The following is a 17,403-nucleotide window of genomic DNA, read 5'->3' as shown; positions in this document are numbered from 1 at the left end:
AAGCCAGCCACCGCCGCACCATCACAGCATCACCCCGGGCAACGCACACCATCAACACACAGGACGTTTGGAAGCTCTATTGAGGTATCTCCCAATGAGAATAGCGGGACGCCGCTGTTTCTCATCCTCATATTCCATAGACGCTTATACATTTATATACTCAGAGGTGTGTTACAGGTATCAGGTTGGCACATGGGATTAACCCCTTCAATTCCTACTGTATCATATGATCAACTGGTGATCTCTCATATTGGGACTGCACAGACCACCACAGGGTGTACAGTCAGGTACACGGTGGATTGTGCACCTACCATATTGTGCTGTTTCACAGTTGCTATTGATATTTTTATATATATTGTTGCACAATATTGCATGTATTTTCAGAGTTTAAGTAAAACATCATATCTATATTTATTGTGTCTAGCATCACTTCCTAATTAATCTACATATTGTGTATGAGTATCATAAAGGTTGGGTAGTACTTTTGGCTACGTATACATTTATTATATCTTTAGCCCTCCCAGTTGTCAAATAGATATAGGTTGTGTGCAGCACTTAAACCCTCTAATTCTATACCTACAACGGATGAAGTCAGACATCCATAAGTGCAGCAGCACACCAATTAGTAGCCCTTACCATTTATACCGGGTGCGCAGGTCCACTGCAAAACTATTATGCAGGACCACAGGTTGGCACTGGTGCCCTCCCTTTGCATCGGCATTTGGCTTGCAAGGTACCTGCAACAACACCCTGTAGCCTGCAGCCATGACCAAAAGTTTTGAAAATTACACAAGTATTGGTTTTCACAAAGTCTGCTGCTTCAGTTTTTATGATGGCAATTTGCTTATACTCCAGAATGTCATGAAGAGTGATCAGATAAATTGCAATTAATTGCAAAGTCCCTCTTTGCCATGACAATGAACTTAGGCCCTGATTCAGAGCTGGACACTCTGAAAGAGTGTTTTTTTTTGGAGCGGCCTCTTGGCCTCTCACATAGCTGTGGGTGACCACACACAGCTATTGCGAGTGGCCAGGATGATGGTCGCGATGGTCAAGACCATCGTGACCATCGGGCTTGCGATGAGACCCTTGTGGTAGGGTCTCGTGGCCGCAAGCCCCAGAGAGCTTCTGGCTCTAATAGAGCCAAAAGCTCTCCCACTGACATCACTGGTGATATCAGTGGGGCCGCCCACAAACGGCAGGCGTTCGTATGGGAATGCCTCCATTTGTGAAGCCACCCCCAAGCCACGCCTCGAAAACGGTACGAGCTGTCGATCAAAATCGACAGCCGCCCCCTTTTGGTGTGAGACCCGGAGCAACGGAGCGCCCATCACTAACCGGGTCTTGCACATGTGCACGTTGGAGCCGGCTCTGGCGTGCGCATGCGCAGTGGCCTAACATCGACCCGCTCGCGAGCGCATAGCACTCGCTCGCGGGTCTGAATCAGGCCCTTAATCCCTAAAAAGAAAATGTCCACTGCATTTCAGCCCTGCCCCAAAAGGACCAGCAGACATCATATCAGCGATTCTCTTAACGTATGTGATAGTGTTGACAAGGACATGGCTGGAGATCACTCTGTCACGCTGATTGAGTTAGAACAACAGACTGGAAGCTTTAAAAGGATGGTGGAGCTTTAAATCATTGTTCTTTCTCTGTTAACCATGGTTACCTGTAAGGAAATACGTGCAGTCATCATTGCATTGCACAAAAAGGGCTTCACAGGCAAGGATATTGCTGCTAGTAAGATTGCAACTAAATCAACTATTTATTGGATCAACAAGATCTTCAAGGAGAGAGGTTTAATAGTTGCGAAGGCTTCAGGGTGCCCAAAAAATGTCCAACAAGTGCCAGGACCATCGCTTAAAGTTGATTCAACTGTGGGATCGGGACACCACCAGTGCAGAGCTTGCTCAGGAATGGCAGCAGGCAAGTGTGAGCGCATCTTCATGCACAGTGAGACAAGGGAGTGGGCTCACTCACACTTGCCTAAGAACACAGCCATGAATAAAGAATGGTACCAAAGCATCATCCAAGAGCAACTTCTACCAACCATCCAAGAACAGTTTTTTGATGAACAATGCCTTTTACAGCTTGATGGAGCACCTTGCCATAAGGCAGAAGTGGCTTGGGGAACAAAACATTGAAATTTTGGGTCCATGGCAACGAAACTCCCGAGACCTTAATCCCATTGAGAACTTGTGGTCAATCCTCAATAGATGGGTGGACAAAAAAACCCCACAAATTCTGACAAACTCCAAGCATTGATTAGACAAGAATGGGCGGTCATCAGTCAGAATGTTGCCCAGAAGTTGATTGACAGCATGCCAGGGCGAATTGCTGAGGTCAACAGAAGGGTGAACACTGCAAACTCTTTGCATAAACTTATAACTTGTACTTGTCAATAAAAGCCTTTGACACTTATGAAATGCTTGTAATTGTACTTCAGTATACCATAGTAACATCTGACAAAAAGGTCTAAAACAATGAGGCAGCAAACTTTGTGCCATTCTCAAAACTTTTGGCCATGGTTGTACAGTTCTGCCACAAAACCACTTTGACTGCCCTTAGGACTCGTTAGGCACTCAGGAGCTGATTCAGTCCTGCTCGCTAGGATGTGTTCGCTCATAGCTGGCTGATTTTTGCATTCTGCGCATGCGTATGCATCTCAGTGCGCATGCGTGAACCAATGCGAGAGATCGGGAAGCATTCACTCCCTGCGCATAGACAGCCGAGCAAAGTTAGTGACAGGAGAAGCCATTTGTGGGTGGTGACAGGGGTTGGCCAGTTGAAAAGGGGGAGTGGAAGTGCGAACACAGGCGTGCCTGAGCTTCTGAACGCCATTTAAGAGGCATGCATATTTAACAGGCAGCGTCATTGTACACGTCACCTGGTTGAATTTCACACTGAAATGATCGAAGTGCTTGCGGCAGGGTATGGTCAAACCCAAGCGCTGTGATCGCATCCGATTGGTGCTCGATGTAACAATAGTTTCATGCACTTCCTGGAGATGACATGTGCAAGTGGGCATCTTATAACAGGCTGGTGGGCATCTTCATACTTAAAGTGATCGCACGCCAAGACATAGTGGGCGTGCTTATGTCTTGCCATGCGATCGCCTGCCTTGCTGGGTGGGTGCAAGCAAATGCATCTAGCGAGCGGGTCTGAATGAGCTCCTCAGCTCCTCTGGTCCAGCCCCCAGATGATGGCATCATATGTTTGTGGGGCAGTGCCAGCACAGATAGGAATATTGCCCTGCTATGGCCTTGCAGAGCACAAAGCAGAAATTCACACAAGCACAGAGAAAGCATATATATTCTATCCACACATATGTTTGAGCATAAAACCCTAACACGAGTGTTGTTTTTATTAACATTTTTGTATATACAGTAGTGCCAGCATATTCTGTTGTGCTTCACAATTGGGAAGTAAAACAGTAATATAACAAGACTGGGAAATAACAGAGAGATAGAGGTAAGATGGCCCTGCTCACAAGCTAACATTCTATAAGACAATTGGAATTTGACACAATAGAATGAGTGCTACAGATTGTAAATTGTTCCAGTCAGACTTCTTGGGTCAAATGATCCAGTCACACAGCAATTTTGGACTGGGGTTAGAAAGCTTTGTGAGTGTAGAAACAGAACATATGTAAGTTTTGTGTGAAATATGTAGAGCAGAAGTCATTGGGTAGAATAGCTTATGGAGCTTTTGTGTGGGTGGTTTAGGTATAAACTTGTCTGAAGAAGTACACTTTCAGGTAATGCTTGAAGGTTTGAAGGCTAGAAGAAAGTCTTGGGCAAGGGAGGACATTCCATTTTATCCTTGTCCTCCTTGATCTATCTGCATCTTTTGAGACAGACGCCCACCCCCTCCTCCTACACAACCTTAATTCCATCCACCTGTGCAACTCTCCCCACATTTAGGCCATCTCTTAGTCCTGCCACTTCCACCTCCGTAACATCACTAGGATTTGGTCCTTCCTCAGCCCAGATGCTTCCCATGCACTCATCATTTCCTGCCTTGAATACTGAAACAGTCTACTTTCTATCCTGTGTCACATTTCCACAATTCAGATTAGTCTTAATGTTGCTGATAGTCTCATTTTCCCATCATGCTTCACAGTATTTGCCCTCTCCTATTGCAACATTTATCGCTGACAACCTATCCCATTCAGAATCCAGTTCAAACTCCTCCCATATAAAGCACTGAAGTTATTCTTTCCAACCTCATCTCTGACAAAACTCCCTCTCTGTACCTCCTCTGGTTTATGACACCACATTTCATTAAATCCCTCTAGCCCTCCTCTTAACTCCTCTATCATGTGCGCCTCCTATCTACCCTATCTTGCTCCCAGTTCTCCCTCTATCTAAAACCCACATTTTAGTAAATATACCCCCCTAGACAGCAAGCTTATGGTGTAGGATTTAATACAGTGTTAACAGTAACAGAGATATTAGATTGATAAGAACTGTTGGCAAAGGACAAGATTATGTCCAAGATGAAATGGCAGAAATACATTTATTTACATGAGCCAACATGGATGGTGAGAGATCTGGAGAGGATAGGTACATTTGGGTATAATCTGCATGCAGCTGATACTGAAATGGCTTGAAATAGTCATGAAAGCTGAACTGAAGTGGATCCAATAGGTTGAATGAGGCGAGGTAAGAAAGTCTCTCAAGCAATTCAGATTCAGCTTTATTGGCCAAGTATACATACATACATATACATGGAATTAATTCCGATTTAGCACTCTCCTATAATACTCACATGAAAAACAACAATCCCAAACAACCATACCACAATTCCAGTCAACCAAGACACACCGTTCCCAAAAAAACCTCCCACACCACCCTGCACTCCTCATTTATTTAACACAATAACAGCCTGTGGAAAAAGCTGTTTCTAGTGTCTAGAAGTTTTCACACATTGCGATCTATAAGACCTACCATAAGGTAAGCAGTTGAAACAGATGACAACCTGGATGTGTTGATATTCAACAATATTACTAGCCCGCCTACTGACCCTGGTCAAGTATCATTTTTGAAAATAGAGGAGGTCAATTCCAATAATTCTTTCTGCAGCCCTAACTACCTTAGTCTACTCTTCTCCTGTTTCGTAATAGAACCAAATCAAACAAGAATTTTACAGAGAACAGACTGAATTATTGCTGAATAAAAAAGGGTTAACAATTCCTGTCAAAGATTAAACTTCTTAAGCTGCTGCAAGAAGTACAGTCTCTGCTGACCCTTCTTTACAATGGCATCTATGTTTCTTTCTTAAGTATAGTGTTCCTAGCATTTTTAATGGCTTGAAAAGATGGTTTGGTAATATGAGAGAGTTTGGGTAATCACTGCATGCTTGAATAATGTTAGATAGATACCAGTAGAGAGAGAGACAGATAGATAATTGAGATTTCACTAAAGGTGCCTACACACTTGGCGATGTGCTCACGATATGACATTGTGTCCGATTTCCCCTTGAACTCTCCCCGGCAGCTCCCTGGCAGTCGTATGGTTCTAAAAACTGTCCACTGTGACAAACGATCTATCATGCCTCCAGTGCATCGTGACTGAGATTGTCAGATCTACCCTACAGCACGGCAGATCTGAAGATGCTATGTACGACCTGCGGGGATGCGCATCGGCATCGTGATCATGTGTTTTACACGATTTGTCGTCATGATGCATCGGAATCAGGCAAATCGTGTAAAATATTGCTAAGTGTGTAGGCACCTTAAGGTTGGGTTGATGCACAGGATACAGGGATCAGCTGATTTGTTTGGATATAGGTTCAAGAGAAGAGGTACTAGAGTTGTTAGATAAGAAGAGAGTAGATATTTCATCTTCATTTTTGGGATACAAAAAAAGAGAAGGTACTAGAATGTTAAGGAAAGGAATTGGGAAGCTTTTTGACTGAGCTAGAGGATGCTATTGTTGGATCTAAATATTGTCATTGAAGTAGGAAGCAAGATTTGGGATGCTGGTGGTAGCCAATAAGCTTGGTGTATGAGGGGCGAGAAGAGATTTAAATGTGTTGAAAAGGTATGTAGAGTTAGAAGCTTGAGCAGAAATGAGAGACTGGATGAATGTTTGCTTGGCAGTGTCCAGAACATTTTGATAGGAGTTGATAGATACCTTTTTGATAACCATATATTATGAGTCATAATATACAAGTATAAAATAAATATCATTCTCCTAATAACTTAGTCATAATTTATGACTAAGTTATTAGGAGTATGAGATTTATTCTGATGATGTTCTACGAGATATTTTTTTAATATGTTACAGTATTTACTTTGTCGTGCTGTTGCTGACATCAAAGTTGGCATGGGGAGTGAAGAATAGCCTAAGGGGTCTATGTACTAAGCAGTGATAAGTGACAGAGTGAAAAGTGATGTCTGTGATAAGTGCCAGCCAATCAGCTCCCAACTGTAATTTTTCAAACACAGCCTGTGAGATGACAGTTGGAAGCTGACTGACTGGCACTTTTCACTCTGTCACTTATCACTGCTTAGTACATAGACCCCTAAGTCACTTCATTAGAACTTTTTTAGTGATCTACTTAATATACAGTACTGTATAGTATCCAGATTACAATATTTAACTCACAGTTGGATAGGGCTGTTTGTTGGATTTGTACAATTTTTTCATCAAAACAGCGGTGTAATATGTGATATTGAAAAACATTCTTTAGAACTGAAAAGTCCCTTTACATTTTTATTAGTACAACACATACAGATGTGTCCTACTACATCTTTGCCGATCACGCTGCAAACGTCTGCACACATCGCACCATGTGATTACCCGCAGCAACAAATGCTACGGTACGCTATGATGCGCTTGCGATCGCACCAGGCGATCCTATGGAGGTACAGGTGTGAACGCAGTGTACGTATCTGCTCAAGGCCACACGCCTTGCGCTAAGCGTGGCGCAGTTTGCTGCTTACGCAGAAAAGATTTAGCAGGACACGTCTGTATCAATCATTGTTCATTTGTTGATGCTATTTATTGTCTTTTAAATAACAATATAGAATGTACAGCATAATTATTTGTGTTCCATTTTCATGTCACAGGCTTCTGGTGCTGACGCCCTCGAGTTAAATCTTTCCTGCCCCCATGGCATGGGGGAAAGGGGTATGGGTCTTGCCTGTGGACAGGTAAGAATTTGACCACATTATATCTTAGCAGAGTATGCCTTTTCTAAAGCAGTCATGTGCATCAGGTAGCCCTCTGAGCCTTCAGCTCCCAACTCCTTGCTATAGCTTGTAAGGCCTAGATACTGTACCTGCTGATATAAATAGGCTTCATTGACTATGTGTTGATTTAACATACTACAGAGATTAAGAATAATGGGCCTGATTCTGAGATGTATGCTAATGCCGACACTGCTGCAAATTGGTATGTAGCGGCTGTACAAAATTATACAAGTGACGCAACCGCTGGGAATTGTAATGACACTCACTGGTGGCTTTGCATATCCAAGTGACTGCATATAAAGATGCAGCTTGTTCGCAGATCAGTTGATTATTGGAATTCTGAGTAACCCTATGGTCGTGCAGAATGGCCGCGGGAACTGAGTCATTTTGATTGCGTACGGGATCCCAGTCACTGGCAGAGAAAAAACGAGTGTGACCAGCCTGCATTTGGAGTCTGCATCTCCCTTTGTGCCACCCACAAATGGTCTCTGGAGCTCAATCACTTTGCCAATAAATCCTCACTGAGTGCAACTTTGGAAATTAAACTTGACACATGTGCAGTGTGATCAAGTATAAAGGGATATAGGGTAAGAGGATGGGTTCGATGCACAGGACATGTTTGACATGATCCATGACTCATGGATCATGTCAAACAGAAGGTGCACCCTGGAGTCAAATAGATATATGTAAGCAAAACAAGAGAAAAGAAACAGTACTCCCTAGTGGGGCACACTTCCCAGCAACATACAGTAAAATATAACTTTTATTAGTTATGCTTTAAAATCTGGATAGTACTGGCTCTAAGATTAAAGACACAAACAAACTAAAAACACATCCAAAATGAGAAAAGTGTCTTGAAAATGCATGCAATTGAAGCAAATAACCACATAATACCTGTGATAGCATAGTCTAAAAGTACATATGAAAAGACCATACTTGCCTACTTTGGAAAAAAACATTTCAAGGAGATTATGAAAGCAACACCTATGAGTATGCTTTAAAGTGGACGAGTACTGCCAGGGGCAGAACTATGGGAGACAATGGAGGCGCCTGCCGCCATGCTCCAGCACTGAAGGGGCACCTCCTCCATTGCCCACAATATATTCACCCCACTTAGGGCTGTAGTGTATCGTTATGGACGCCCAATACATGGCTCTTCAGGGAGACAGGGCGATTGCTGCTATTTTAGGGAGTCTCCCTGACAATGAGGGAGAGTTGGCAAGTATGGATAAGACACTATCTCACACTGAGAATAGATATGTAGACAAAAAGGAGAGGAAAATGCAATTGTATTTTATGAAATGTAACTAGTCCTGTGTATGTGGTGTATAGCAGTGATACTTCTATAGTAAACAAGCTGTTATATGAAGGCGAGATAGTAGTGAAGATAAACAAAAGGTAAAGGTGTAGGTCACACAGATCAAAATATTATCACGATGAACATGAATACTGTAGAAATATTAAACCAGACTTGGTAATAAGCAGCAGAGGTGTCCCTCAATCCTACTTAGGGAAGATAAGAGTAAAATAATGATACTCCTATATGAATAAAGCAGTCATGTGCATCAGGTAGCCCTCTGAGCCTTCAGCTCCCAACTCCTTGCTATAGCTTGTAAGGCCTAGATACTGTACCTGCTGATATAAATAGGCTTCATTGACTATGTGTTGATTTAACATACTACAGAGATTAAGAATAATGGGCCTGATTCTGAGATGTATGCTAATGCCGACACTGCTGCAAATTGGTATGTAGCGGCTGTACAAAATTATACAAGTGACGCAACCGCTGGGAATTGTACTGACACTCACTGGTGGCTTTGCATATCCAAGTGACTGCATATAAAGATGCAGCTTGTTCGCAGATCAGTTGATTATTGGAATTCTGAGTAACCCTATGGTCGTGCAGAATGGCCGCGGGAACTGAGTCATTTTGATTGCGTACGGGATCCCAGTCACTGGCAGAGAAAAAACGAGTGTGACCAGCCTGCATTTGGAGTCTGCATCTCCCTTTGTGCCACCCACAAATGGTCTCTGGCGCTCAATCACTTTGCCAATAAATCCTCACTGAATGCAACTTTGGAAATTAAACTTGACACATATGCAGTGTGATCAAGTATAAAGGGATATAGGGTAAGAGGATGGGTTCGATGCACAGGACATGTTTGACATGATCCATGACTCATGGATCATGTCAAACAGAAGGTGCACCCTGGAGTCAAATAGATATATGTAAGCAAAACAAGAGAAAAGAAACAGTACTCCCTAGTGGGGCACACTTCCCAGCAACATACAGTAAAATATAACTTTTATTAGTTATGCTTTAAAATCTGGATAGTACTGGCTCTAAGATTAAAGACACAAACAAACTAAAAACACATCCAAAATGAGAAAAGTGTCTTGAAAATGCATGCAATTGAAGCAAATAACCACATAATACCTGTGATAGCATAGTCTAAAAGTACATATGAAAAGACCATACTTGCCTACTTTGGAAAAAAACATTTCAAGGAGATTATGAAAGCAACACCTATGAGTATGCTTTAAAGTGGACGAGTACTGCCAGGGGCAGAACTATGGGAGACAATGGAGGCGCCTGCCGCCATGCTCCAGCACTGAAGGGGCACCTCCTCCATTGCCCACAATATATTCACCCCACTTAGGGCTGTAGTGTATCGTTATGGCCGCCCAATACATGGCTCTTCAGGGAGACAGGGCGATTGCTGCTATTTTAGGGAGTCTCCCTGACAATGAGGGAGAGTTGGCAAGTATGGATAAGACACTATCTCACACTGAGAAAAGATATGTAGACAAAAAGGAGAGGAAAATGCAATTGTATTTTATGAAATGTAACTAGTCCTGTGTATGGGGTGTAAAGCAGTGATACTTCTATAGTAAACAAGCTGTTATATGAAGGCGAGATAGTAGTGAAGATAAACAAAAGGTAAAGGTGTAGGTCACACAGATCAAAATATTATCACGATGAACATGAATACTGTAGAAATATTAAACCAGACTTGGTAATAAGCAGCAGAGGCGTCCCTCAATCCTACTTAGGGAAGATAAGAGTAAAATAATGATACTCCTATATGAATATAATAATTCAGATAAATTACCCAAATGAGGACCTGCTTTCTCCCGTCATGCAAAGCATTGGACGAGAGATGAAAGTCCTTATTAGTGGCACAGAGAAATTAAAGAAAAGAAGCTGTTTCTACTGTCAGCACTGAAACACCTTCAGACCCCTGATGCTGTGGAGTGCAATGCAGTCTGATAGGTGCACAGCTGAATAGAGGACATCTGAAATATAAAAGTGAAGGTACCTGAAAGATGTCCTCCTTATAGACAGGAGTTTGCAGTGTGGGGGTCCTCCGTCTGCACAAAGGCACTCTCTGTGCATGGGCTCACAACCTGTGTTTTGCCAGGACTTTATCATATTGATTGCATACGGGATCGCAGTCCCAAGAAGAGGCGCTCCCTGAAAATGGTTGTTACACGCCTGCGCAGTTGCCACAGTCAGTACACACCAGACGGTGCCTCAGCTCTCTGCCGCCCATGCCTACTGAAGTGGCACTCGGTGCAATATCAGCGGCAGTTGCCGGGGACTTCATAAGCAGCTTTGGGTGATACAGGTTAATTTATGGTACTGCGTTACATTTGGGCTTATAATCATCTCCCTGCCAATACCGCTGTCATTACGGAACTATTATCTTACTAAAGAGGATTTATCATTTCCATGGCCAGTGGTTCTTGTTGATAGGGAGTGGATCACATAGCAAAATCTTGTGACTGTGGACACTTAAAGGAGAGGGACTAATATAAGGGTTCCGCATTCTATCCTGTTGTGTTCTATGTGCCTGATTCAGCAACAATTGCATCTGCATTTATGCACGCAATCGGCCGATTGTTGCGTTGTACATATACGTATGGATCGCATTGCGTGTGCGTAAACACTCCACTGCAATCAGGACTCCGATCGCAGTGACTACGCAGAACCATCGCTGCATGATTGACAGGAAGTACCATTTGGGGGTGGTGATGGGGGGGTGGTCGGTGAAATGCAGGTGTGCCAGTGCATTTGAACGCCGTTGCATTGACATGCATAAATTAGCCACTGTGATGCCATACGCAGCTTGGGCTTTCACTGCGTGCGATGAGGTTAGCAATTCCTGAGTAAGGTCAGACCTTGTGCAAGTGTGCGTGAGGCTCTGATGGTACTTGATGCTACCGATGGTTTTGCAGTCTTCCTAAGTATTACGGATGTGTGTAAGGTAAGGTGGGCGTCATTATGTTAGGCTGCACATGGCATAGGTTCGCAGACATTAGCATATCTTCGTAGTGAGACTGCGTGCGTAAACGCTATTGCAATCGCGATCCGTACTGAATCATATCCATACTGAATGTATCCTAAAGGTGATTGTGTATAATAGTGATACCGGGTTTTGCAATTGCACTTTTATTGATTAACTGTTTTTTAATAAATTCATCCTTTGAAAACTTTGCGGTCACTTGATCAAACTAGCACTAGTGCTCCACTTTTATACCTCGCCTGCATTTGAGTCTGCATCCACTGTTGCCACCAACAAACGGTCACTGCCTGTCAATGACTTTGTGAATAAATCCTCACACAGAGCGACATTGGTAATGAAACTTGACACATGCACAGTGCGACTCAGAGTGATGCACAAATTACCGATAATTGCTCAACTGTGTAAACATCAACATTGCGCCCATTTCTGAATCAGGCAAAAGGGTAGAGGCCAAGTCAATGCAGCCCCCAAAGTGTATCAGGTAACCTATCATTTCCTAAAGGAAACTGAGCTTATAGCATACGTTGCAATTAATTATACTTTTAATAGAAAGTCTCTGCTTCTCCTGACTCTGCTTCCTACTATAAATATATGCATAAGTTGACCAAAAAAAAGGGAAAACCATTTTGCATAGATAAATTGCAGATAGATAATAATTAGATACAATTTTATATTTTGAGGGATCACATGGGAGACTATAAAAGATGGAATGAGTAATATATGGAGGAGAGTCCTGGGGAAGCATGGACATCATACATGGAGGAGGAATTGGAAGTATTGGATGAAATTGATCTATGTGTATAGATATTATTTGAATTTGTCTAACCTTTCCAGTGACCTAATAACCTGCAGAAATAAATTCAAGACTTGTTGTAAAAGCATAAATAGGATTATTGACATAGCTGGCTTTTAAAAACTAGAACAACATTCTGCACCAATCTCTAGAACAGTGGTTCTCAAACTTGGTCCTCTGGACCCCACACAGTTCACATTTTACATGTCGCCCAGCAGGCGCACAGGTGTATTTATTACTCACTGACACATTTTAAAAGATTCACAGGTTGAGCTAATTATTTCACTTGCGATGCTGTGAGGGAACCTGGAAAACATGAGGACTGAGGGCCTGATTCAGACCCGGTCGCAAGCGCTGAGCGCTCGCAGCCGGGTCGATGGTGGCCCACAGCGCATGCGCACGACGGAGCCGGCTCCGTCGTGCGCATGCGCGAGACCCGGCTAGCGACGTGCAATCCGTCGCTCCGGGTCTCGCACCAAAGGGGGTGAGCTGTCCATGTTGAATGACAGCTCGCCCCGTTTGGTGGGCAGGCTGGGGGGGGGGGCGCTGCCCAAATGGAGGCGTTCCCGAGGGAACGCTTGCCATTTGGGGGCAGCCCCACTGACATGTCTGTGGAGAGCTTCCGGCTCTGTTAGAGCTGAAAGCTCTCTGGGGCTTGCGATGAGCTAGACCCTACCACTAGGGTCTCGTCGCAAGCACGATGGTCGCGATGGTCTTGACCATTGCGACCATCATCATGGCCGCTCGCTATAGCTGTGGGTGGTCACCCACAGCTATGCGAGCGGCCAGGTGGCCACTCCTAGAAAAAAAAAACGCCCAGATTCAGAGCGAGCGCTCTTTCAGAGAGTCCGGCTCTGAATCAGGGCCTGAGTTTGAGAACCTGTGCTCTAGAAGATAATGGACTATTTTTAGAATAGATCCAAATGAAGTATCCTGGGGTACTGGGACTTTGACATGGTGGTTGTTGGTCTGCAGCTTTATGTCCTATTCTTATTCATCTCCATCCTCAAACATTTTGACCAAAATAAATTTAAAGTGGAAATGATGAATGTATATAAGATATCAAATGGGTCTTTGTCAGATCAACTTTGAGTTTCTAGTATTCATGCAGACATACATTTAGTGAACTTTGGGCCTGATTCAGAGCCACTCGTAAGCGGCCGCTTGTTCGCTCCGAGCGATGTTTGCCCAACTGCGCATGAGTACAGATCGTTATACGCATGCGCGAACCAGTCAGTGCGGTCGAAATTCATGTGCTCGCAAAATAGCGAATGCCTGGTAATTTGAGTGACAGAATGAGGCGTATGTGGGTGGTAACAGGGGAAGGTGCTTGAAAACGGGGAGTGAAGATCCGATTGCAGGCGTGCTTAAAGGTCAAAACGGGCGTTTTATGGGTGTGCATAATTAAAACAGCAGCCTCATTGACCACGTCACTGGGTTATTTTATATCCAGAACTGCTCGCAAAATTGTGGTAGCAAAAACCAACCACAAGATTAGCGAGCAGCTCATACCCTGGTTGATGTACTCGATTAATCTAATAAATAGCTGACATGACGTAGGATGCCAGCGGTCAGGGGGCGTAGTTTCCCAAAAAACGACCGCAAGTTTTGTTCGCTCGTTCAGACCTAGAGGCGTGATCAGACCACAAAGAGCGAACGGTTCATTTGAATAGCCACCCCTATTTTCTGGACGAGCGAGCGCTAATTGCGTCCGGCTCTGAATCAGGCCCTTTGCCCCATCTTACGAAGGACTTTCTACTTAGTGTAAACCCCCCTCCCCTGCCCACACCATGACCACAATAGAAATAGTAAGGTAATTTTACTAGTGCTGCATGTTCTTCTCAGTATCACAAATGAAATAATAAGCACCACCTGTGGATCTTTTAACATGTGTCAGCCAGTAATAAGTACACCTGTGCACCAACTAAGAGATCTGGAAAACATTCATTGTTAGGGATGTGTTGCTATAGAGCCCAATATGTACATATATGTCCAGGGCAGTGGTAGATTATTCTGCTGCTCCCCCAGACTCCCGGACTTGCTCTAATCCTCTGTAATGGTGCCTACATCTAAAATAAAAACATTCAGCTCAGGCAGGATGACCCTACTGCCGCATTTAATGACTTTTTGTGATTGCTGGTCCTGTATATGCTGGAATTATGACACACAATATACTTTGTATGACGCATATTAAAGCTGGTTAAATGCTAATTCTACCCTCTTCATGGACTGGCTACACTCACTCTAAAATCAAGCATTTGGAAACCGCCCTCTAGAAATCCTGCGCTTGTCATTGCCGCCATGTTTTGGATCTGGATTCATCTTTGTCTTTTGGTTTTGCAAAACCACCCTGAGCTGTTTTGGTTTGGTATCTGAATTAAAAAAAAAATGATAAAGGTTTTAGAAAACAGCTAAAATCATGTCATTTTTGCTATCCAAAACCCAAAATTCTGATATAATATTCGAATTCTGAACCACTGGAAGATCAGAACTGCGACTCAGATTTATCCAAATCTCCTCAGGAGATTAGAACTGTGAGTCGGATCTGTCTGGTTTCACAAAATTTGCGTGGATTTGGATCTCAGGAGAACCGGCCGCACATCTTTATCTCTAATATACAGATGTGTCCACATACAGCTTTGCTCAAATTGTGCCAAAAATGGCCTCTTTTGGCGTGCCATGGATTTTGCAACTTTGCCAGACTAAGCATTTTTTCTTTAAATACGCATTTTAGTTGCATCACTAATGCGCCAAAAATACATTGCAAGGGTAAAGACTATTGGAGCTGGTATGACTTGTACTTCTGTGTGTGACTAAAGGTGCGTATCCACTAGCAGATTGTGAAACGACTGCACAATTATGACATGGTAATCGTGCAGTTGTTTCACAGTCTCTGCTGTGCCTACACTGAACGATCAGTCGTTCAGTGTAGGCACATCAATCATTCCCGAACATGGGCAATCTGTCGTTATCGGCAGATTGACTAGCATGTTTGGGCGATGATTGATGTCGGAAACAACCATCGGGAGCGCGCACCGCTGGTCGTTTCTGACATTAATTTGTGCGATTTGCACCCGATTACTGAGCGATTGCTCGATTACGATGTCGTAATCGTGCAATCGCTCAGTAATGTCGCATAGTGAATACGTGGCATTAGGCACAAATTTGGGTAAAAATAAGGCAATAGAAAGAGCATCGATATGAACGCCATGTCTCCTACCACGTATTGTTTTGCTTAATCTGTGAGTTTGTACACATTTTATACAAATTCCTTTGTAACAAAAGTACTAAACTAATATCCCTGGTACACTGTCAGCGACTTTCTATGTGGCTACGATGTGAACAAGATGCAAAATTAAACGACACGTGCACATCACTACCCATTGTGGAGCATCTAAGTCACGCCAAAGGTTGCACTCCATACAGGCCCGCTGAGAGCTGCGGCGAGCTCGGGTAATAGGGGGCGTGGCCTAATCACGGGAGGCATGGCCATGCCCCCTTCCTGAAAAAAAAGAAAAGTTTTGCAGTGAGGCGGCGCTGCGCACTGGGGAGGGGGGGGCTCTCTGAGCCCCCTCAGCCCTGCTCAAAGCCAGGGGGGCGCAATCAGTGTGATCGCTCCCCCCCACAGGCATAGGAGACTTCTGTGTGCTGGGCTGCTGTGAGGGAGGGGGGGGCGGCGCCAGACCCGGGCCCCCGCCAGGCCCCTCCGGACCCCCGGGCCCCGGTAATCTGTACCCGCTCCCCTCCCTTCTTGGCGCCCCTGACTCCATATTGTGCAAGAAAAGGATAGGTGGATGAGCATCTGTTTATTGTTTATTTCTTTTTACTAAGCATCCTCATTTGAAATCTACTATCACTCAAAATAACTGCCCTCTGCTCTCAATTTATTACACCTAAGAAGATTTGCAATTATGCCAAATGAATTGCAAATCTTTATATGTATATAGGAATTAATATGTATATAGTTTCCCCTGATTAGCTTTAATATGAATAAATAAACTGTAAAGCCATGTTAAAAAGATAATTCTCTAAGCTAGGACTGTTTAAATATTTATCCCTTAAAATGTGGAAAACAACAAGAAAAAAGTGTTTATTTTTTATGGTACTGAAATTGGCCTATTCTTGATTGAACGTGATATTATAGCAAATAGTTTTTAAAGCACAGAGGCAGAATTAGCTGCATTTAAATGCTACACTTTTATTCAATCTTAATGTTGATTCAAGGTCCCTGAAGCAAAATATTGTACCAAATGCTTAAGCTTATTGTGATTTTGTGCTAAATGGTGCACAGCACAAATAGCATTTTGAATTCTCCAGCACCTGAATTTCACGATGAGCACTGGGACTTGTGAAATAATATAAGCCTATGATGTGTTTTGTTAGTATTTAATCAACACCCAAATAGTTTTGATCACTGTCCCATGCCATTCAAAGACAAGCAGATATTTATTTTGTGTTCTCAGTTGTACTAAAAAGGAGAGCCATCTGGCTGAGTGCTTTCCCCATACGATGCTTCACATATTAACAGAAATCTTATGAAAAATGCATGCAAGAGCCGCACTGGCATAATGTGATACTGTAGCGTTGCAGCATCTTTAAAAGTAATGAAAAATTGAAAATGATTATTTGAAAGCTACATGCAGGAGACATACATGTCTGGTTGACAGTTTATATTTATATCCATACTACAGAGTTATTTTTGCAAGACTGCTATACAGACATGTCTAAATCTGGGTGGTATAGAGTCAAAAGCACCAACATGCTATAGAGAAGCTTTGTTAAAAAAGTAAATCTACTTCGCAATCAACATCACATGTAGTCTCTGGTCCCTGGTAGGCATCTGCTGTGTGTGCGGGCTAATCTCCAGAACCACTAGACTTATTTTGATGCAGTTTTTACTATTCTATAGAGCATTTGTCATGGAAAGTTTAAGTGTATGATACATTAATGTATGACAAAAGGGAGCCGAGCCGTGACGATTTTAGTGAAGCAAATCAATGAAAAAACATCTGTCCGAGCGCTTTCTTGGCTTACGCTGCCTAAATTGTTGAACATATTTCACAACGATGGACTTTATTTTATACCATGTAGAGATTGACACATAT

General features: G+C 43.2%; 1 protein-coding gene across 2 annotated transcripts in view; it reads left to right on the top strand.

Moving 5' to 3' along the window:
- DPYD (dihydropyrimidine dehydrogenase) overlaps nt 1-17,403 on the top strand; it is a 1,460,234-nt gene that overhangs the window by 1,021,693 nt on the left and 421,138 nt on the right. The window contains exon 16 of one of the 2 annotated variants that reach the window (XM_088479172.1): nt 7,076-7,159. The exons of the other annotated variant lie outside the window; for it this stretch is intronic. Within the exon in view, the coding sequence (XP_088335298.1) occupies nt 7,076-7,159 (84 nt within the window). The remainder of the gene's footprint in view (nt 1-7,075; nt 7,160-17,403) is intronic. 2 annotated transcript variants of the gene reach the window in all.

This window comes from Taudactylus pleione, unplaced genomic scaffold, assembly GCF_031769625.1.
Source record: "Taudactylus pleione unplaced genomic scaffold, aTauple2 ptg000228l, whole genome shotgun sequence".
Taxonomy (NCBI): Eukaryota; Metazoa; Chordata; class Amphibia; order Anura; family Myobatrachidae; genus Taudactylus; species Taudactylus pleione.
The sequence above is the reverse complement of the archived record's forward strand: the minus strand, read 5'-3'. Positions and strand labels throughout refer to the sequence as shown.